This window comes from Odocoileus virginianus, chromosome 10 (assembly GCF_023699985.2).
Source record: "Odocoileus virginianus isolate 20LAN1187 ecotype Illinois chromosome 10, Ovbor_1.2, whole genome shotgun sequence".
In the NCBI taxonomy this organism is placed as follows: domain Eukaryota; kingdom Metazoa; phylum Chordata; class Mammalia; order Artiodactyla; family Cervidae; genus Odocoileus; species Odocoileus virginianus.
In genome coordinates this window covers 3,751,094-3,774,684 of record NC_069683.1, presented here as the reverse complement: position 1 = coordinate 3,774,684, position 23,591 = coordinate 3,751,094, and the positions used below count along the sequence as shown (strand labels likewise).

Below are 23,591 nucleotides of genomic sequence, written 5' to 3'. Positions count from 1 at the left end.
AAAAGAGTGAGAAAGAATTTGGGAATAGCTCATAAAATATTATGAGCTGTCTGAGAGGCTGCTACTCTGTAGGACCAGCCTAATTTAGCATTATCTATTTAACATCATTTTGAATATTCATTTTTATTAATGTAGTTTATGTTACAATTTTTGTAAATCAATTTTGATTTACCCCACTTTTTAAAATCAATTTTAATCAATTTTAAAATCATTCTATAGATAAATTATAACAAATCATTTTACACAGTTACTGAAAGTAACTAGAAAGCTGATATCCTATTCCAGGTATCTGCACATGGATATACTAGGCCATGTTACTGTATGGGAGAAGGAAATTGACTTTAGCCAATGATTTGGAGTTTTAAGCTAGTTTAATATGGAAACAACTAATAGAATCAGTGGTAAACTAGCTGGTTTATCTAGTGGATTTAGACGGCATAAATTCAGCCCATGAGTGATGAATACACATATTTTCCCATGTGAGTCTTCAGTGAGTGGCATGAAAGCTTGACCCGCTGTCTTGTCACCATGTTCTTATCTACAACTGGGAAATCATACTCTGGCAAAAAATAAATATGAGGACCCAAATCACATTCCATTGAGTCACAATGTTACTTATTGACTCTTTTGGTAGGAAATGAATTGCAAGTTTTGAAAAATCTTTGTGTCTGTTCCATGAAGTATCAAGATGAAGAATGTCACCGAAGTAACATCCTTTTTACTGAAAGGCTTCACAGACAATCTTGAATTGCAAATCATCTTATTCTTCTTGTTTCTAGCAATTTACCTCTTCACGCTGATTGGAAATTTAGGACTGATTGTGTTAGTCATTGGGCATTGCCGGCTCCACAGTCCCATGTACTATTTTCTGAGTGTGCTTTCATCTATCGATGCCTGCTATTCCTCAGTAGTTACCCCCAAAATGTTAGTAGATCTTATGTCAAAGAACAAAGCCATTTCCTTCCTTGAATGTGCAACACAGATGTTTCTTGCTGTTACTTTTGGGACCACAGAATGCTTTCTCTTGGCTGCAATGGCATATGATCGCTATGTGGCCATCTACAACCCCCTCCGGTATTCAGTCATCATGGGACCCAGAGTCATTGTGCCACTGATCATTGCTTCCTATGTTGGTGGCGTCTTGCATGCTTCTGTACACACAGTGGCTACTTTCAGCCTCTCCTTCTGTGCCTCCAATGAAATCAGACATGTCTTCTGTGACATCCCTCCCCTCCTCGCTATTTCTTGCTCTGACACCCACACTAACCAGCTTCTGCTCTTCTACTTCGTGGGTTCCATTGAGATAGTCACTGTCCTGAGTGTCCTGATCTCTTATGGTTTCATTCTGTTGGCCATTCTGAGGATGCCATCTGCTGTAGGGAGAAGGAAAGTGTTTTCTACATGTGGTTCTCACTTAACTGGAGTGTCCATTTGTCATGGTACTGTTCTTTTCATGTATGTGAGGCCAAGTTCCAATTATGCCACAGATCATGATATGATTGTGTCTGTAATTTATAGCATTGTGATTCCAATGCTGAATCCCATCATCTATAGTTTAAGGAACAAAGATGTAGAAGAGGCGATGAAGAGAGTTTTTCCAAAAAAATGGTTTATCAGTAAAGTATATTTTCACAGTAAAAATTAAGTAAAAATATCGAGAGTGATGTTATGTACCATAATACTAAGAAGATATGATGAAATTGTATAGTTTTACCTTATTAATGCATTTCTCTTCTTCCTGGGTATTTTAATATAAACATCATAGCTAACCTTCTATCTATGTTATTTTTATATGCAGAGAAATTGTATCATCCATTTGCACCGTAGTATTATCCTATCAATAGAGGTGTCCACATACACACTCACACACACACACATGCACACACACCTATACATGTTTGTATGTAAAAACATGCTGATTGATATAACACAAACAGGTATATGTAGATGTAACTTTTCTTTAGTATATTATGCATTCTTTTCTTCTTTCATCTTGATATAACTTGAATGTATAGTCTCTGTTGCGATCCTTTAATGGACCGGAACCTGGTGGTCTGGAGTCGACGATAAGACAGTGAAAGAGAGAAAGAGGCTAATATTCCCTGGGTTACGCAGAAAACCAATAAAGCCCTAGGAGAGGGCTTGTACCACTCACGTAGGCACAGGGCGTCCTCTCGAAGAGGTCTTGAAAGCCCGGGCAGGAAAGTGAGCTCGGCAGGCTTCCATGCTCCAGAGAATTAGCCAGAGGGTGAGAGAGAAAGAGATAAAGAGAGAAAGAGATAAAGAATGATACGGGGACCCAAGTCTCTGATGGAGCAAGGGTGCTTTATTCAACTCTGTGTGAGTAATATATACTGTTTACAAGGTAACTTCTTCGGCAAAGATAAAGATCAAAAGACCAGACTTACAAGTTACCAAGGAAACAAGGAGTAATAGAGGTCATAAGGCCAGAAGACAATCCATATCAAAAGGAAGAGGGTCGTAAATAATTGCTTTCACTGTATGGAAAAGCTAATGAAGGAGATCCATGCATGCATTCCATCTCATGACCTCAGTCCTGGGAGCAGTGCGCAGCTCAACTCCTTTCTGTTACCAGGAACTGATTAGGAGCAGAGGGTTCATGAGAGATGGAAAACAGCACACAGGAGTCCTACTGTTAAATATTCCCTGACAAGTCCCCAGTATTCACAATTGCTATTAACATTATATCTAATGAGCTTGATCAAATGCCAACTAGTAGCAAACCCATAGTTCATATGATCCCATACCATAGAGTCATTGGTATCTGAATTTATTTCAAAGCATTCTGATCTATCCTTAGGTTTATTCATTGGCAGCTATCTAATCCCGGTCTATGGTTTCAGGACCATAGAAAACGTGTTCAAATCCCTGGTGTTAACTACCATGCTTATTTGTAAGGATGCATTTCTGCCATTTTTTGTTATTCCATTCAGAGCTTGAGTGCTAAACAAATCTTTAATTTCTCACAGAAAATAAAGTCCAGGCATTGACATTTATCAAGATCACACTTAAATTAAAAAATGAGAAAAGACAAACACAATTCAGAGAATAATGTATAACTGGCTCTTTCCAAAACTGAGTCCCAAACCACTTTTATGGATTTGATTACAGGTCTGGTGCTGACTCAGATTTTAACTCTCTTTTCCTTGGACCATTTCAATTCTGGTATGCCCCTGCAGAAACCCCCACTCCTCTTGCTCAGGCCCAAGAACCTCATTATAGAAGGGTCTCTCCTACATGCATGTTTAATCCTTGCTTTCAATAGACCTCATTTTCATTGTGAGGATATGTGTCCTTCAGAGATAACTTTAAGATGCAGTGTTCTCCTTTCCAGCTTTTGATCATTTGAATTTATTAATTTAATCACAACTTTGCAAAAAGTCATTCTCTGATTAAAGGAACATCCTTATTTTTAAATCCAAGACAATCTTTTGAGATTTAGAGTCCAACCTAATGATACTTTTCTGAATTGGGATTAAGTTTAAATTATAATTCAACAGTTCTTGTGCAGAACCCTCTTACCTATATTACCTGTATTTGAAAGTACTAGTAGCTCAGTCATCTTCATCTCTTTGCAACCACGTGGACTATAGCCTGCCAGGCTCCTCTGTCCATGGAATTCTCTAGGCAAGAATTCTGGAATGGGTTGCCATTTCCTACTTCAGGGGATCTTCCTGACACAGGAATATAACATGGCTCTCCTGCATTGCAGGTAGGTTCTTCACCATTTGAGCCATCGGGTAAGCAATATTTACTTTTCCTATGCAATATCTCTGCTCTTATTTCTCCTGTTTGGGATACTCTCCTCGGTGCTATTCATATGGTTTCTTCTACTAAATATCAAAACTAAACCATGTTCACTGATATTAGTTATAGTTGCATTTCCAAACTATGCAGATATGTTGTTGAATAGTGTGTGTGTATGTGTGTGTATCATTCAGCATTGAAGAGATTCTTAAACATAATTCACCGTCACAAAAAATAAATTTTATGCTTTAAAATTTTAGTTTTAAAGAAAAATAAACACAAATGTAGGAGAAAAAACAAGCCATAAACAAGACAAAATAGATACAAGTTATGCATCTGTTAAATTTATAAATAATGGACTACATATAGAAGTATGTACATAGTATGTACGTATATAAGAAGTACATAGAATTATGGTTTCTCATCATGCTATGGTAAAGAATTAGCCCTGTCAATGCAGGAGACACTAGAGATGTGGGTTTGATCCCTGGGTCAGGAAGATTCCCTAGAGAAGGCAATGGCACCCCACTCCAGTACTCTTGCCTGGACACTCCAATGGACGGAGGAGCCTGGTAGGCTGCAGTCCATTGGGTCACAAAGAGTCTGACATGAGTGAGCAACTTTGCTTTCACTTTTCACTTTCATGCATTGGAGAAGGAAATGGCAACTCACTCCAGCATCCTTACCTGGAGAATCCTAGGGACGGGGGAATCTGGTGGGCTGCCATCTGTGGGGTCACACAGAGGCAGACACGACTGAAGTGACTTAGCAGCAGCAGCAACAACAAAGGGACACAACCACAATGAAACTGGTTGAGCACATGGATGAACAATACGACACGGTAAACACACAGGAAGAATCGTCAGTGCTGTGGTCAGACTGCAGACATGTATAAGGGACACCAGGAGAAGGCAGATCCCTGGAGAAACCTCCAACAGATAGAGCAGGCGGTCATAGGTCTTGGCAGCCAGCATGAAAATCTCAGCCACAACAAAATCTAAGAATCCACTTAACTGGGCTGCACATGCATAGTAAGATATGGTTTTCTTTGTAACCAAGAATTTAACCAACATTTTAGGGGCAATTGACAGAAAAATTTCCAAAACTGATGATAGCCAAGTGCCAGAGGAAAAAATACATGGGAGTTTGAAGCTGAGAGTCCACAGCTGGTGAAGATGACCATTCCCAGGTTCCCTGCCATGATCGTTCCATAAATGACTGGAAACACCCAGAAAAGAGGAATCTGGAGCACTGGACATTCTGATATCCTCATTAGAATGAATTTAATCACTCGAGTGCAGTTCCCTGGAGCTATTTATATTTCTGATTTCTGCTTAGTGAGGAAAAAAAGCAAGAGAGCTTCAGAAAAAAATATCTATTTCTGCTTTATTGAATATGCCAAAACCTTTGGTAGTGTGGATAACATCAACTGTGGAAATTTCATAATGAGATGGAAATACCAGACCACCTGACCTGCCTCCTGAGAAATCTGTATGCAGGTAAGGAAGCAACAGTTAGAACTGGACATGGAACAACAGACTGGTTCCAAATAGGGAAAGGAGTACTCCAAGTCAGTATATTGTCACCCTGCTTATTTAACTTATATGCAGAGTACATCATGAGATATGCTGGACTGGATGAAGCACAAGCTGGAATCAAGATTGCCGGGAGAAATATCAATAACCTCAGATATGCAGATGACAACATCCTATGACAGAAAGTGAAGAATAACTAAAGAGCCTCTTGATGAAAGTGAAAGAGGAGAGTGAAAAAGTTGGCTTAAAACTCAATATTCAGAAAACTAAGATCATGGCATCTAGTCTCATCACTTCATGGCAAGTAGATAGGAAAACAGTGACAACAGTGACAGATGTTATTTGGGGGGGGGGCTCCAAAATCACTGCAGATGGTGACTTCAGCCATGAAATTAAAAGACATTTATTCCTTGGAACAAAAGTTATGACCGACCTAGACAGAATATTACAAAGCAGAGACATTACTTTGTCCACAAAGGTTCATCTAGTCAAGGCTATGGTTTTTCCAGTGGTCATCTATGGATGTGAGAGTTGGACTATAAAGAAACCTGAGTGCTGAAGAAGTGATGCTTTTGAACTGTGGTGTTGGAGAAGACTCTTGAGAGTTCCTTGGACTGCAAGGAGATCCAACCAGTCCATCCTAAAGGAAATCAGTCCTGAATATTCATTGGAAGGACTGATGCTAAAGCTGAAACTCCCATACTTTGGCCACCTGATGCAAAGAACCGACTCATTTGAAAAGACCCTGATGCTGGGAAAGATTGAAGGTGGGAGGAGAAGGGGTCAACAGAGGATGAGATGGTTGGATGGCATCACTGACTCAAGGGACATGAGTTTGAGTAAACTACGGGAGTTTGTGATGGACAGGGAGGCCTAGCATGCTGTAGTCCGTGGGGTCGCAGAGTCAGACACAACTGAGCGACTAAACTGATGGGACCAGATGCTATCAACTTAGTTTCTTGAATGTTGCATTTTAAACCAGCTTTTTCACTCTGCTCTTTCAACCTCTTTAGTTCCTGCTGGTTTTTTTCATTAGAATGGTATCATCTGCAAATCTGAGGTTGTTGATATTACTCCCTGCCATCTTGATTCCAGCTTGTGGGTTATCCAGCCCTGCATTTAGAATGATGTACTCTACATGTAAGTTAAATAAGCAGAGTGACAATATACAACCTTAATATTCCTTTCTCATATTTCAACTAGTGCAGTGTTCCAAGTCCGTGTCCAAACGCTTCTTGGCTGCATACAGATTTCTCAGGCAGAAAGTAAGATGGACTGGTATTCCCACCTCTTTAAGAATTTTCCTGATGGCTCAGAGGGTAAAGAGTCTGCCTGCAATGCAGGAGACACGGGTTTGATCCCTGGGTTGGGAAGATCCCCTGGAGAAGGAAATAGCAACTCTTACCAGTATTCTTACCTGGAAAATCCCATAGAGAGATGAGTCTTTCAGGGTACAGTCCATAGGGGGCAAAGAGTCCGACACAACTGAGCAACTCACTTTTGAGAGGGTAACAGGCAGGAAGGCCAGGGGTCTCCAAACAGAGGAAATAGGCTGCAAGTGCCAGACAGTTTTATCTCTCTTAAGCGGCAGGAGGAAGCAAACCAGAGATATTTTTTCCTTCTCTACAAATTTAAAAGGAGGTTTCTCTTACCATGCTGTGTTGCCATGACACCTGGTTTCACCTGAAGATAACTATTCTCAAACCTTGAATTAACCAATACATTTTTTTATGGAAATGTTTGTCAAAATATGTTAATTTACCCCAGACTCTGTAAATTCCGCTAAATGGCCCAAACTACTTACTCAGATATTGTTCCCCTAATCTATGTAAACGAAACTATTTGTGTGGTAATCCGCCCTTCTACAAGATTCAATTCAATCGTTTTATGGCCTGGGATGAATTATCTGGTGCCATTCTAAATTTTAAGACATTCCTTTCTTTTCATTAACAGACTGTGAGTGACTATATAACATCCAGCTGAAGACTAGAAGGGGGGTACTCTTTCTGCCCCCTTCCGATGCCTATGTCAGAAGCTTTTTCTATCTCCTTTATACTTTAATAAAACTTTATTACACAAGAGCTCTGAGCGATCTAGCCTCATCTCTGGCCCCGGATTGAATTTGTCTCCTCCAGAGGCCAAGAATCCCGACATCTTATCGTTTAGCAACAATCTTTCACTTTTTTAAAGAATTTTCCAGTTTGTTGTAATCCATATAGTCAAAGACTTTAGCAAAGTCAATGAAACAGAAGTAGATTTGTTTTTAATTCTCTTGCTTTTTCTATAATCCAATAGATGTTTGATAAGTTGACCTTTGGCTCCTCTGCCTTTTCCATATCCAGGTTGTATATCTGCAAGTTTTTGATTCACGCACTGCTGAAACCTAACTTGAAGGATTTTGAGCATTACCTTGGTAGCATCTTTCAGGATTTGAAATAGTTCAACTGGAATTCCATTACATCCACTAGCTTTGTTCATAGTGATGCTTTCTAAGGCCCACTTGACTTCACATTCCAGGATGTCTGGCTCTCTGTGAGTGATCACACCATTGTGATTATCTGGGTTGTAAAGATCTTTCTGTACAGTTCTTCTGTGTATTCTTGCCACCTCTTCTTAATATCTTCTGCTTCTGTTAGGTCCATACCATTTCTGTCCTTTATTGAGCCCATATTCTGCTTTATTGAATACACCAAAGCCTTCAACTGTGTGGATCACAATAAACTGTGGAAAATTCTGAAGGAGATGGGAATACCAGAACACCTGACCTGCCTCTTGAGAAACCTGTATGCCAGTCAGGAAGAACAGTTAGAACTGGACATGGACCAACAGACTGGTTCCAAATAGGAAAAGGAGTACGTTAAGGCTGTATATTGTCACCCTGCTTATTTAACTTATATGCAGGGTACATCATGAGAAACACTGGGCTGGAAGAAGCACAAGCTGGAATCAAGATTGCCGGGAGAAATATCAATAACCTCAGATATGCAGATGACACCACCCTTATGGCAGAAAGTGAAGAGGAACTAAAAAGCCTCTTGATGAAAGTGAAAGAGGAAAGTGAAAAAGTTGGCTTGAAGCTTAACATTCAGAAAACTAAGATCATGGCATCTGGTCCCATCACCTCATGGGAAATAGATGGGGAGACAGTGGAAACAGTGTCAGACTTTATTTTTGGGGGCTCCAAAATCACTTCAGCCATGAAATTAAAAGATGCTCACTCCTTGGAAGGAAAGTTATGACCTACCTGGATAGCATATTAAAAAGCAGATACAATATTTTGCCAAAAAAGATCCATCTGGTCAAGGCTATGGTTTTTCCAGTGGTCATGTATGGACATGAGAGTTGGACTGTGAAGAAAGCTGAGCACCGAAAAATTGATGCTTTTGAACTGTGGTGTTGGAGAAGACTCTTGAGGGTCCCTTGAACTGCATGGAGATCCAACCAGTCCATCCTAAAGGAGATCAGTCCTGGGTGTTCACTGGAAGGACTGATGCTGAAGCTGAAACTCCAATACTTTGGCCACCTCATTTGAAGAGTTGACTCATTGGAAAAGACCCTGATGCTGGGAGGGATTGGGGGCAGGAGGAGAAGGGGACACCAGAGGATGAGATGGCTGGATGGCATCACAGACTCGATGGACATGAGTTTGAGTAAACTCCGGGAGTTTGTGATGGACAAGGAGGCCTGGCGTGCTGAGAGTCATGGGTTTGCCAAGAGTCGGACACGACTGAGCGACTGAACTGAACTTAATTGAACTTGGTAGCATGTGAAATGAGAGCAAATGTTTTGTAGCTTGAACATTTTTTTTTGGCATTGTCTTTCTTTGGTATTGGAATGAAAACTGACCTTTTCCAGCCCTGTGACCATGGCCGTGTTTTCCAAATTTGCAGGCATGTTGAGTTCAGCACTTTAACAGCATCAGTTTTTAGGGTTTGAATTAGCTCAACTGGAATCCCATCACCTCCACTAGCTTTGTCTGTAGTAATGCTACCTAAGGCCCACTTGACTTCATACTCCAGGGTGTCTAGCTCTAGGTGAATGAGCACACTGCTGTGGTTATCTGGCTCATTAAGAACTTTTTTGTATAACGTTCTGTGTATTCTTGCCACCTCTTCTTGATCTCTTTTATTTCTGTTAGGTCCTTGACATTTCTGTCCTTTGCTGTGTCCATCTTTGCATGAAATATTCCATTAGTATCTCCAATTTTCTTGAAGAGATCTCAAGTCTTTCCGATTCTATTATTTTCCTTTATTTCTTTATATTGCTCTCTTATGAAGGTTTTCTTACCTTGCTATTCTCTGGGAATCTCCATTCATTTGGGTATATTTTTCCCTTTATCCTTTGCCCTTTCTCCTTTTGCAAGTTCCTGTTCTATAAGTATTGTGGGATATATAGTATGTCTAAATAAATTGCCTTTGTATTAATAGCTTCTAAAATAAGCCCCAAATCTACTTTTGAACAGTAGATGTTCAAAAGTTACTTGCTAACTGACTGACTGAAAGAGATGAATGGTGAGTAAGTGAAGGAATGAATGTACACAATATCAATCCTGAAATTCTGAAATAAAGTATGGGATTTTTTTTCCAAGGCCCATAGTTTTATGGTAATATGATTATTAAAATGATTTTGACTTTGATAAAGAAACAGAGACAACCTACATATCATTTTCTAGAATTTTCACTACTTTAGTGCAGGGCACAGCTCTTCATTCTTTATTGACTTAATCCTAAAATTAATAAAGTTATGGTATATTCTTTGCTCTAAAATTAATAAAATAACAGATAAATTGTGGACCATAGAAAGGAAGTTCCAAAGATTTTTTACCGTGAAGTCACATTTTTTACCATGAAGTCACCATGAAGTTACAATGATATAAATTCTTGAATAGTATGTTGTTGCTTCCTCTGGTGTCCTTTGAATCTTGTCTGTCAAGTGACCAATGACACTGTCTGCACCAAGCAGAGTTAACAATACCTTCATTTGCTCATAGCTCTGCCAACCTCGCCATTGATTCAGTGTTCCTATAAGAATGTTGGGTTTCCCAGGTGATTCAGTGGTAAAGAATATGTCTGCCAATGCAGGAGATAAAGGAAATGTGGGTTTCCTCCCTGAGTCTGGAAGATCCCCAAGAGTAGGAAATGGCAATCCACTCCAGAATTCTTGCTGGGAAATCCCATGGACAGAGGAGCCAGATTGGCTAGAGTCCTTGTTGTCACAAAGAGTCAGAAACAACTGACCACACACACACATAACATTGTTAAGATTCTTTCATTCTTGTTGTTTTTTTTTTTTTTTTCACAATTTCCATTGTGTTATTTTGCAACTTCATCACTCATTTGAAGCTTACTATTTATTGTACAAGAGGGTTTTTTTTTTATTTACTAACTCTTCTGTATGTTACATAATAAACATATCTTGGTCAAACAGACAAAACTGTAAGACAGTGCCATCACTGGGTCACAGAATCTCACCTTTCAAAAATATTTGTAAGAAACACACACACACACATAAATATACAGAAAAATCATGAAAGACACTACATTTCCATTATTCATGTTAAACAGTGGATTTATCTTATAGGATGCACTAATTTAAGGTAAAATTTAACAACATATAAGCTAAATTTCCTTTGAATCAACCTCTTATATTTTCACTCACGTGTTTTCTTTTGTCATTTTTGAATGTAAGTATGATCTCTGTAAGTGTTAATGAATAGGCTTTATTATCTGTGAAAAATCAAAGGTGGATATAATGCTTGTGGAGGAACTGCTTCTTCAAATCAGCATAGTAGTAGTAACACCAGGAATTTGAACATGTTATTTATGGTTCCCAAACCACAGACTGGGATTAGATGACTGACAATGTATAAATCTAAGAATGGAGGCCAAGTCAGATACCAGTGACTCCAGGTTATAAGGTCATTTGAGTTTTACTATTGATCAATTAGTATTTGATAAAGCTAGTCATTTATAATTGTACTACTATTTATAATTGCAAATTGGAGTCTATATATCCAAGCTATATGGAGATAAAATAATAAACAGCATTTTAAAATAAAGATTATATATACATATGTCCTTGGCCGTGCTAGCGTTCTGTCAGTCAGCACAACTTCTACATAAACATATACACATATTGGTAGGAACATACTGAGAAGCACATGGATGATAACAAATGGGTTTTTTCTGACTATAAATATAGTATATGTAGAGGGTTATTTGCAATCTTTATTTTAAAACATCCAGGGAGAAAAGAAATTCATTCATAATGTAAAAATATTTTCAGCATATCTTCTTGATATTGAGGCATAGAAGAACTTTAGCTCAATTTTTTTAACTTTAATTTTTACTGTGAAAATATGCTTTACAGCTAAATCAAATTTTCCAGAACATTCTTTTCATTGCCTCTTTTACATCTTTGTTTCTTAAACTATAGATGATGGGATTTAGCATGGGAATCACAACGCTGTAAAACAGTGACACTACCATGTCATGGTCCAAGGCATAGCTGGAACTGGGCCTCACGTACGTGAAGAGAACTGTACCATGAAAAATGGACACTCCAGTTAGGTGAGAGCCACATGTAGAAAACACTTTCCTTCTCCCTTCAGCAGATGGCATCCTCAGAATGGCCAACAGAATGAAACCATAGGAGATCAGGACAATCAGGACAGTGACTATCTCAATGGAACCCACAAAGTAGAAGAGCAGAAGCTGGTTAGTGTGGGTGTCAGAGCAAGAAATAGCAAGGAGGGGAGGGATGTCACAGAAGACATGTCTGATTTCATTGGAGGCACAGAAGGAGAGGCTGAAAGTAGCCACTGTGTGTACAGAAGCATGCAGGATGCCACCAACATAGGAAGCAATGATGAGTGACACATAGACTCTGGGCGCCATGCTAACTGAATACAGGAGAGGGTTGTAGATGGCCACATAGCGATCATATGCCATTGCAGCCAAGAGAAAGCATTCTGTGGTCCCAAAAGTAGTGAAGAGAAACATCTGTGTTGCACACTCAGGCAGTAAAATGGTTTTGTTTTTTGACATAAAATCTACTAACACTTTTGGTGTAATTACTGAAGAATAGCAGGCATCGATAGATGATAGCACACTCAGAAAATAGTACATGGGGTTGTGGAGACGGGAATGCACAATGACCAATACAACCAGTCCTAAATTTCCTATCAAAGTAAAGAGATAAATTGCTAGAAACAGGAAGAACAGGATAACTTGTGTTTCAGGATTATCTGTGAGACCTTTCAGTACAAAAAGAGTAACTTCAGTGGTATTCTTCATGGTGACACCTCATAGAACAAATTTAAACATAAAATTACAATTCATTTACTACAAAATAATAAAAACATTGTGAGTCAATAATGTGGCTTAAAGGAGAGTGACATATGCTCTCATATTTATTTTGGGGGATGCTTCATTTCCTTGTAGCTTATCAGGAGACAGTGACAAAGCAGTGAATAAAGTGTCCATGCTGCTCACTGGAGAATCAACTGTCAATATGTGTGTGTTCACTTACTTCTCAAATCCATGTAATTCATAAAACCATTAGGTTAACTGGTTAATGTGTCACTGCATTCTACTAGCTGTTCTCATACTAAATCACTTTAAAACACACCAAGTGATTGAATAAATAATAGTTCCTTTCTGATATCCAAAAGCATAAGATAGCATATCAGTGTACAGATCATTGGAATAGAAGAGCAACACTCCAGAACTTTCAGTAAAAGTGTAAAATAGCTTGCAATTACTGTCTAGTCAACTGTAGAATGAGAACATTAGTATGTTTGACAATATTAGAATTTTTATTTTTAAATGGGACTTTGATTCACAAGATTAGCCCCATTATGATTAACATCAGTTCAATGATACAGTTTGTTCAAGACAAATAACATAGGATCTAGAAACTGAAAATACTTGTTCATAGGCCAGGTTCATGATTAAAAACCCTGTGTAATGCTAATATTGCTGTCTAAAGTTTTCCCTCTTCAAAGTAATAATACATGTAAATGATCAAGCAGATAAAATAATACACAGCCACACAGATCAATTAAATGTGCAAAGCAACAAATATAAATATATAAAACAATTTCCTTTAAATATGTCTTGTTTGGTTACAAATTTAGGATGACCATATAATTGAACTTTGATCACCAGATGTATTTTTAAAATATTAGCAAATACTGGATTACAAAATTAATACTATAACTAATAATTTAAAAATATATGTGATTAGATCCTTGATCCAGATATTCTATTCCTTATCTACTTGTCATATATTTGCTTTGTGATTTTTAATACACACCAAAACATTATTCTACTAGGAAGAAATGCAATATATCATAATTTGATGATGATTTTTATTCCCTATTCACTCTTCATGACTCTGGTTTATTCTTTAGAGAGTAAAGAAGCTTTGTAAATTTTGTATTCTGGTAGTACCAAAGATACACACACACATCACATAATTTCATTTTCTATGTTACAGGGAGTTTAAGTTTAGATAGTGAAAGACTTCTGATGTTAAATGTGTGTGTGTGTGTGTGTGTGTGTGTGTGTGTGTGTGGGTGTGTGCGTGGGTGGGTGGGTGTGCTCATTCATATCCAACTCTTTAGGACCCAGTGGACTCCACACTCCCAGGATCCTCTGTACATGGAATTTTCCAGGCAAGAATACTGGAGTAGGTTGCCATTTATAAATTTCTCTGAAACAAGCTTTTCTGCTGGATGCCAAAAGAAAGCTATACTGGGTATAATTGAGCCAATATTAGAATATATTGAAAGGACTCAGAATTTTAAAGAGAAAATGACTGATTCTCAAAGGATTTAATAATACAGGATCGGGTTCTAAAATAACATAAAGCTTCTTCTAAAAATACAATGTTAATAGAAGGCAAATATTCCAAATATCTTGATCCAACCATGAAACAGTAAATTTGCAAAGAGGGAAAATAATAACAGCTATCCACCCAGCACATGCTACAGTATGGGTTTTGTACATGTTACTTTATATCCCCTTTATAGATGCTCTCATAGCTAGTGTCAGAGCCAAGATCCAATCCCAGGTCTCCCTCACGATGCATCTGCTTTTCATCATTTTTCACAGCCTCCTGTAATACCATGGCTTCATTCTGAAACTGATTTCCCACTTGCTACTCTCAGTGAAATAAAACATTCCATTTTTGAGATTTCTTATTTATTTTATTATTTAACTTTTTATTTTTTATCAGCATATAGCCGATTAACATTGTTGTGATAGTCTCAGGTGGGCAGTAGAGGGACTCAGCCATAGATGTACATGTGTCCCTTCTCCTCCAAACTCCCCTCCCCTCCAGGCTGCCACATAACCTTGAGCTGAATTCCATGTGCTCCACAGGAGGTCCTTGTTGGTTATCCATTTTAATATTGGTGTGTGTACATGTCCATTCTAAATTCCCTAACTCACCTTTCCCCTCATTCTTCCCCCATCTGGCAAAAACAAAACAAACAAACAACAACAACAACAATGAACATGCTTTTTGATGTTCATTTTTCAAAGTTAAATACATTCTTATTTAATTAAAACCATATAATTTCTTCTATTTTCTCTGTTGTATTTATTCACCTATGTGATAGGCAACAACTAACAGGATTGCATGCCATATCTGATATTGATATGATGTCTTATTATTATTTTGCAAATATTAAATTATTCTCCAAATGACCTGAAGTTAGTTTCCTCTTACCTGTGAATCAGCAAAGGCAGGTTTAGATACAGTAGCTCGAAATGCTTATATCCACTTACTCAATTATTAATGAAACCACAGGAGATTCTCCAAGGGGAATATGTCCTAATTACTTCCTGAATCAAAACAGCAACATGATAATTTACTCAATAAAGAAGAAAACAGTCCTGGAATGATTGACTGCATGTTAATATTTGTTGAATAGAGTCCTTTGGTCCCTGATTTATAACAAAACTTTAGATTCACATTTCCATGATAATTATTGGTGTTAATATTTTTTTCATACTAACCTGTTGTCTGTGTCTCTACTTTGAAGAAAACATCTGTTCAAGGGGGGTTTGCAAATATTTTCTCTCATTGTGAAGGTTGCCTTCTTACTCTGCTGACTCTTTCCTTTGCTGTATAGACTTTTAGTTTGATGTATTCTCAGTTATCTAAGTTTGCTTTTGTTTCCTGTGCTTATGGTGTCATATCCATGAAATTATTAATAAGTACAGTGTCATGAAGTTTTACCCTTATATGTTCTTCTGCGAGTTTTTTAAATTCAGGTCTTAGGTTTAAGTCTTTTGATTTTCATTCATGTTGATGATGTTAGATGATGGTTGACTTTCATTCTTTTCTATGTGAATACCCAGTTTTCCCAACACAATTTGTTAAAGTGACTATCATTTTCCCTTGGTGTATTGTTGACACCCTTGTTGAATATCAATACTAAATATATGCAAATTAATGTGTAGGTTCTTTGTTCTATTGCTCTATATGTCTGTCTTTATACCTGATGACTCCAATTTTGTACTTTTTGCACATGATTTCTTTAGATATTTGAAGTCTCACTACCACATAAAATTTAGTATTTTTTTCTTTTTAATAAATACCAATGTTATTTTGATAAGCATTGCTTTGAATCTTTCATTGACCTGGGTAGTGTGGGTATTTTATCAAATTCACATCAAAAATACAATTGCATATAACCTCAGAGCTGTTAGGATAGCTGTTATTGAAGAATAAAAAAACAACAAGTGTTGGCAAAGATGGAGAAAGAACCTCTTGGGCACTGATGATATAAAGGAAATTGGTACAGCCACTGTGGAAAATGTTGTAGAGTTTCATTAAGAAATTAAATATACTATGTAATTTACCAGTAATTTCTGGATATTTATACAAAGAAACTGGAATTAGAATCTTGGAAAGCTATTGCACTCCCCTGCTCACTGCAGCATTATTCACGATAACTAAGATATAAAAACCACTTAATTACTTATGAAAATATGGATTTAAAAAAGCTGACATATACAAACAGTGAAACAATACTTAACTTCAATAAAGGAGGAAATCCTGATATTGTTAAGTGAAATAATTCAGACACAGAAAGATCTCACTTATGTGAGTTATCTATAATAGTCAAACTCATAGGAGCAAAGAGGAGAATGGTGATTTCTAGAGACCGGGGCAAGGCAGAAAGGGAAAAGTGATCATCAGAAGATACAAACTTTCAGTTGTTCTAGTCAGATTAAGTTCAGGAGATCTTCTACACAGTGTAGCCCCTATAGTTAATAATTCTGTTGCATATACTCAAAGCTGCTAACAAGGTATATCTTAAGTGTTTTTATTATAAAATTATAATAAAAATAAAAGAGACAGAGGAAACTTTGAGAAATAAGGATATCTTGATGGCCTTGATAGTGGTCATGCTTTCATGGATGCACCCTTCCCAAAAGCTTAAAGTGGAGGCCTTAAATACGCATATAAATTTACATAAGTTACACCTCAATGGTAGGCTTCCCTGGTTGCTCAGTGTAATGAATCGGCCTGCAATGTAGGATACGCAGCTTAGAATCCTTGGGTCAGGAAGATCCCCTGGAAAAGGGAATGGTTACTCAGTCCGGTATTTTCTCCTGAGAATTCCATGGAGAGAGGACCTTTGTTGGCTACAGTCCATGGGGTTGGACAGTAGCTAAACCTCATACTTTTCTCTATCATGAATCCAGTGCTCTATAGTGAAATAGATAAATTCTCTAATGGGACATAAATTGAATAAAACATACTTTCATTCATAAACTCATCTTCTTGCTATACAGGCAAGAACAGACATCAAGGATTACTAGAAGTTTATACTGACCAGAGTATTAGGAGAACTTATGTAAATATACCAGCATTTTATTGACATGTCCACAAATTTTTACTTACCATTCTATATTTTTATTTAAAAAAATGGTACTGATTCTTAAAATTTTCCATTGTTAAGCTTAAAATATTTACCAGTAAAGGTTTTTTGGTTTTGGCGTACTGAATCACAGAATACAAGCTATAAATTCTAATTTTAGAGACACTATTAATTTAGAAAGGATGTTCGTGCTTGGGCTAATTTTCAGAAAAGGTGATTAGCTATTCTAATTTAGGGACAGGCATAATAAAGTGACAGAAAGACATTTTAAGGTTTCTTATAGCACAGAATACTGAGACTCACCCAGTTTAATATCAATAAAATAGTGCTTATTATATGCTTTATCTCTTGTAAATGCATGCATAGCTTAAAAAAATTCTTTGTTTCTTTTTGGGACCTATTAATTGCTCAGTGCTATTATTTTTACACTTTGATTTTAAATTCTCTATTCATTTTATTGGATTTAAGTAAAATTTAGAAGTTATATTCCATGTATATGTATACTTCACAGATACATAATATTTTAGCATATGAAACATATTTTAATCAGTTGATAAAAGATGCTCTGAAATTACACCATGTCCATGTAATTGAACGAAATATACCTGAACATTTTGGTAAATTAATTAGTTTTTTCTGTGTGTGTGTGGTTCAGAAGTAACTTTTCCAAGTTAATGCTGTCACTAAGTGCTAAATCTGAGATTTCAATGGTTTTTAACTCCAAATAAGGTTCTTAATTTCCCATAATTATTTTATTTCAAGCACATTAATTAAGCAAAGGTTAGAATTGTAATGTCACTGAAATGTCTCCTGTACCTAGCAGTTAATTTATATTTTGTGATGGAGTCCTTGCTAGACTCCATACTGGTCCATTTTTCAAAATTTGTTTGCATATTTGTATTTATTTTCTCTACTGAATTCCTCTTTTTTTTATCTTACTCTCTAGGGTAAATATCTTTGTATATGTTTCATGGATTTGAGAGAGAAAGAGAAAGAAACAGGAAGAGAAGGAAAGTAGGAGAGAGGTTTAGAGAGAAAAATAAAATAGAATTTTTAAAGGTTAAGGTAATAGTGATGATGCTCCAAATTTATTAATACATATTGATGTTTTATATACTAATGCAAATTAATTAATACTAATAAAATTAATACAAATTGATGCTTTATGGACTATTTTATTAATATAACAATTCAAACCTAATGATACATTATTATTTTTGTCTCTGTGTTCTCATGATTATTACATAAGTTGTATGGATTTATACAGAAATCAAAATTAATTGTGTTATTATTTCACACTAGTCTTTTGTGAGAATTAAATGAACATTTTTTGGTGTGGCAAACTCATGCCTGTATTGTTGTTTTTTAATCCCTAAGCCATATCCAACTCTTTGTAGCTCCATGGACTGCAGCCTGCCAGGCTCCTCTGTCCTTGGGATTTTCCAGGCAAGAATACTGGAGTGAGTTGCCATTTTTCTCTCCAGGGGATTGTCCCAGCTCAGGAATAGAACCCGGGTCTCTTGCACTGGCGGGCAGGTTTTTTACCACTGACCAACCAGGGCAGCCCTTAAACTCACGTTTATCAATCTATTTATTTTATACATTAGAAATGTCTTCTACATGGATTTATGGAAACATTTCTGGGAAAATAAAGACGTGACTTTCTTCTAACAGCAAACTGAAGCTTTTTATTTATTCTTCCTGAGCTATGGACAACTAAATTCAGTAAAAATGTAGCATGTTTAACATCATAAATATAAATTATATAAATTATTAAATTCAACCTGATCCTGTATATGGCAGATTTCTCACCACTTTTAAATAATTTTTTAATTTTGACAAGCTGAAGGAAAAACAAAAGTTAACATGCCAAAAATTTGTCCCTTAATGTGATGAGTCGAGTAATTAATTTTGTTTCAATAACTAAGATTTCAGTTCAGACACAAGAATGTCTTTAACTTTAAAAAAAAAGTCATAAACTTCCCTTTGTTCCAATACCACCAAGTAAGAAACAGTGTAATGATGTTGGGGGGGAAGGAAACCCCATAAGCAACTGTAATGTAACAAAAGAACATCCACAATTTGTTTTTGAATGAAATATATTTCAAAAATATTTCCAAGAACGTACAAAGATAAGAACATGAATTGAGAAGCTCCTCACTTGTTACTAGTAAAATTTGAAAGTCAGTACCAGTATGATAAGCTGCAGAGGTCAAAATGAACAATTTAATAATATGTATTTTTAGAAAAAAAAATCGTAAAATTATATTGTTATTGTTTGCAAAAAAGGGTACATCTCCAAAGTACAGTATGTTGTTCAGTTCAACACTGGTTTTGAATGTAAGCTAATGGAATAGGAAAATTGCCAGAAAAATGATATTAAATTATTTCACTTAAACAGGCAGCTCTGCACAATAATTTGAAATATGTTTCATTGGTGACATCTTCTATTTATCTGGAAGACTTAAGTAATTTTTATATTATTTTCTTATTTAAAGAAAATCCAAATCTTGCTATGTGTGCTTACTTACTTCCATTTTTACAACTGTGAATGTAAAAAGGCACTTCAAGCACCTTGTAGCAAAGCTAGTATGTAGTTATATACTTTCCACAATAACATTTCAATATTGAAAGAATTACATTTATTCATATCAGTGAATTTTAAAATATGAAAACATATGGTAAAGAATGTAACAAAAAATAAACTGGAAGATAAACCACTTTAATTGATATGGTATTTTAACATGATTAATTTAGTAAACAACTGAATGTAATAACTTGTAATGTAATCCCATTTTAGGGAAAAAATTTAGCTTAGACTTTATTTTAACGAGGTAGCACTATTAAAACTAAAACCATTTTACACCCCAAAAATACTAATGATAATGGAAGGATTGAAAGAAAGAAGGAAACATACATGTAATATTGATACAGCTAATTTTGAAAGACATGCCCTTGCAATGAAAATGAAGTCTATCGGAATCAGGGCTTAATATGAGCACGCTAGGGATGCTTTTGTACTTTGTTCACTGTCCCGCGCACCGAGGAAAGGTGGCATCTACCAGGGTTCACAGAGCGGAAAGAGTCAAAAAATCAGGCAAAGCTGAGTCAGGACCAGGCCTGCAGGGAGAGCCAGGAAAATGTGGTGGAGCTTAGCTTGGGATGAGTTCCACATGCCAGTCAGTCCTACCTAACTCTGAATTGTGCTTGTCTTTTGTCATCCTTGAGAATTAAGTGCAATCCTGGTAAATGCTAATGCCCAGTCTCTGCATTCTGTGATGAATTATTGAATAAATTTAATGTCCATAAATTCAGTTCCGTTCAGTCACTCAGTCATGTCCAACACAGTGAGACCCCATGGACTGCAACACGCCAGGCCGCCCTGTCCATCACCTGTAGTTTACTCAAACTCATGTCCATTAACTCAGTGACACCATCCAACCATCTCATCCTCTGTCATCCCCTTCTCCTCCTGCCTTCAATCTTTCCCAGCAGCAGGGTCTTTTCAAATGAGTCAGTTCTTCACATCAGATGGCCAAATATTGGAGTTTCTGCTTCAACATCAGTCTTTCCAATGAACATTCATGACTGATTTCCTTTAGGATAGACTGGTTGGATCTCCTTGCATCCAAAGGACTCTAAAGAGGCTTCTCCAACACCACAGTTCAAAAGCATCAATTCTTCAGTGCTCAGTTTTGTCTATAGTCCAATGCTCACATCCATACATGACTACTGGGAAAAACATAGCCTTGACTGGATGGACCTTTGTTGACAAAGTAATGTCTCTGCTTTTAATACACTGTCTAGGTTGGTCATAACTTTCCTTCCAAGGAGTAAGCGTCTTTTAATTTCATGGCTGCAATTACCATCTGCAGTGATTTTGGAGCCCCCCAAAAATGAAGTCAGCCACTGTTTCCCCATCTATTTGCCATGAAGTGATGGGACCGGATGCCATGATCTTAGTTTTCTGAATGTTGAGTTTAAGTCAACTTTTTCACTCTCCTCTTTCACTTTCATCAAGAGGCTCTTTAGTTCTTCCTCTTTAGTTCTTCCTGCCATAAGTGTGGTGTCATCTGCAAATCTGAGGTTACTGATATTTCTCTTGGTTACTGATATTTGATCCAGCTTGTGCTTCCTCCAGCCCAGCATTTCTCATGATGAGTGCAATTGTGTGGTAGTTTGAGCATTCTTTGGCATTGCCTTTCTTAGGGACTGGAATGAAAACTGACCTTTTCCAGTCCTGTGGCTACTGCTGAGTTTTCCAAATTTGCTTGCATATTCAGTACAGCACTTTCACAGTATCCTATTTTTAATATTTGAAACAGCTCAACTAAAATTCCATCACCTCCATTAGCTTTGTTCGTAGTGATGCTCCTAAGGTCCCCTTGACTTCACATTCCAGGATGTCTCGCTCTAGGTGAGTGAACACACCATCGTGATTATCTGAGTTGTGAAAATCTTTTTTGTATGGTTCTTCTGTGTATTCTTGCCACTTCTTCTTAGTATCTTCTGCTTCTTTTAGATCCATACCATTTCTGTCCTTTTTTGAGCTCATCTTTGCATGAAATGTTCCCTTGGTATCTCTAATTTTCTAGAAGAGCTCTCTAGTCTTTCCTATTCCATTGTTTTCCTCTATTTCTTTGCACGAATCACTGAGGAATGCTTTCTTATCTCTCCTTGGTATTCTTTGAACTCTGCACTTAAATTGGTATTTCTTTCCTATATGATCTGTATATTTCTTCCTGTATAGGATAAAACGATAAGAGAGAGAGAAATGCACCACCACAAAGAACGTAAGAATAGAAACACACATTTGAACACATGCATGTGGTCTCTGAACCACAGACCGGCGATAGACTGCTGCCCGGGCAGAGACCTGAGGTTGGAGCAGAGTGCTTAGCACTGGAGTCCAAACCAATGAGCCCATGGAACATGATACGGGAGTAGGTGAGCTGTGGCTTTCCTGCTGATCAGATTGTGTTCGCTTAGGCTAGTCAGATATGTAATTATCATGTTACTAGTGATTGCAACTACAGTAACATAGCCACTTTCGATTATATGATAAAAAAGTTGATACCACATATTTTAACGTGAAGTTCCCATGCCTATGGGGCTGTGTGTGTAAATATATGAAGAGTATATATATGTGTGTGTGTGTGTGTGTGTAAATATATGAAGAGTATATACCAATACACATAAATTAAAATCCTAACCCTCTTTATTTCAGAATGTGACTGTTACAGCAATGGATTTTTCATGGATACAATTAACTTGAAGTCTTTAGTTGTTGTTGCTAAATCACTAAATCACTTTAGTTATTCTTGCTAAAGTCACTAAATCACTTCTGACTCTTGCAGCTCCATGAACAGAGAAGCTTGATGGACCCCACTGACTGTAGCCAACCAGATTTCTCTGTTCATGGGCTTTCCAGGCAAAAATACTGGACTGTGTTGCCATTTTCTTCTCTAGGAAATCTTCCTGACCCAGGGATCAAACCCACATCTCTAGTGTCTCCTGCATTGGCAGGTTGATTCTTTGTCATTGCACCATGTGAGAAAACACAATTCTGTGTACTTCTCGTCAATGATTTATAACTTTATAAGATGCAAAATTGTATCTGTCTTCTCTTGTTTACAGCTAGTTTATTTTTTCTATATTTGTGTTTATTTTTCTTTAAAACTTAAAAATTTAAAGATTAATATTTATTTTTGTGATGTTGATGTCTGTTTAAGAATCTCTTCAATGCTGAATCATACACACATTATTCAACAACATATTTGCATAGTTTGGATATGCAACTATAACTAATATCAGTGAACATGGTTTAGTTTTGATATTTAGTAGAAGAAACTGTATGAATAGCACAGAGGAGAGTATCCCAAACAGGAGAAATGAGAGCAGAGTCATTGTATAGGAATAAATATAATAAGGGCTTCCTTGATGGCTCAAATGGTGAAGAAGAACCTGCCTGCAATGCAGGAGACCCAGGTATGATCCCTGGGTCGGGAAGATCCCCTGAAGTAGGAAATGGCAACCCATTCCAGTATTCTTGCCCGGAGAATTCCATGGACAGAGGAGCCTGGTGGGCTATAGTCCATGGGGTTGCAAAGAGATGGAGACAACTGAGCTGCTAGCACTTTCAAATACAGGTTATATAGTTAAGAGGATTCTGCACAAGAACTTTAGAATTATAATTTATACTTAACCCCAATTCAGACAAGTATCATTAGGTTGGACTCTAAATCTCAGAAGATTGTCTTGTATTTAAAAATAAGGATGCTCCTTTAAGAAGAGAATGAGTTTGTGCAAAATTGTGATTAAAAGTTAATAAATACAAATGAGTGAAAGCAGGAAAGGAGAACACTACATTTTAAAGTTATTTCTGAAGA

At 36.9% G+C, this 23,591-nt stretch overlaps 2 protein-coding genes across 2 annotated transcripts; one reads left to right on the top strand and one right to left on the bottom strand.

Annotated features, from left to right (window-relative positions):
• The first annotated feature begins 688 nt into the window (after positions 1-688).
• On the top strand, positions 689-1,645 carry LOC139037224 (olfactory receptor 5T2-like). The gene has a single exon (XM_070473720.1). The coding sequence runs from the start codon at positions 689-691 to the stop codon at positions 1,643-1,645; it is 957 nt and encodes a 318-aa protein (XP_070329821.1).
• Positions 1,646-11,677: 10,032 nt separating this feature from the next.
• On the bottom strand, positions 11,678-12,643 carry LOC110144578 (olfactory receptor 5T2-like). The gene has a single exon (XM_020904517.2). It carries the CDS (start codon positions 12,596-12,598, stop codon positions 11,678-11,680), a length of 921 nt encoding a protein of 306 aa, XP_020760176.2. The 5' UTR covers positions 12,599-12,643.
• Between the last annotated feature and the right edge of the window lie 10,948 nt (positions 12,644-23,591).

Excerpts from the sequence above, each read along its gene's own strand:
- LOC139037224 (XM_070473720.1), top strand. The coding sequence starts at position 689 with ATGAAGAATGTCACCGAAGTAACATCCTTTTTACTGAAAGGCTTCACA.
- LOC110144578 (XM_020904517.2), bottom strand. The coding sequence starts at position 12,598 with ATGAAGAATACCACTGAAGTTACTCTTTTTGTACTGAAAGGTCTCACA.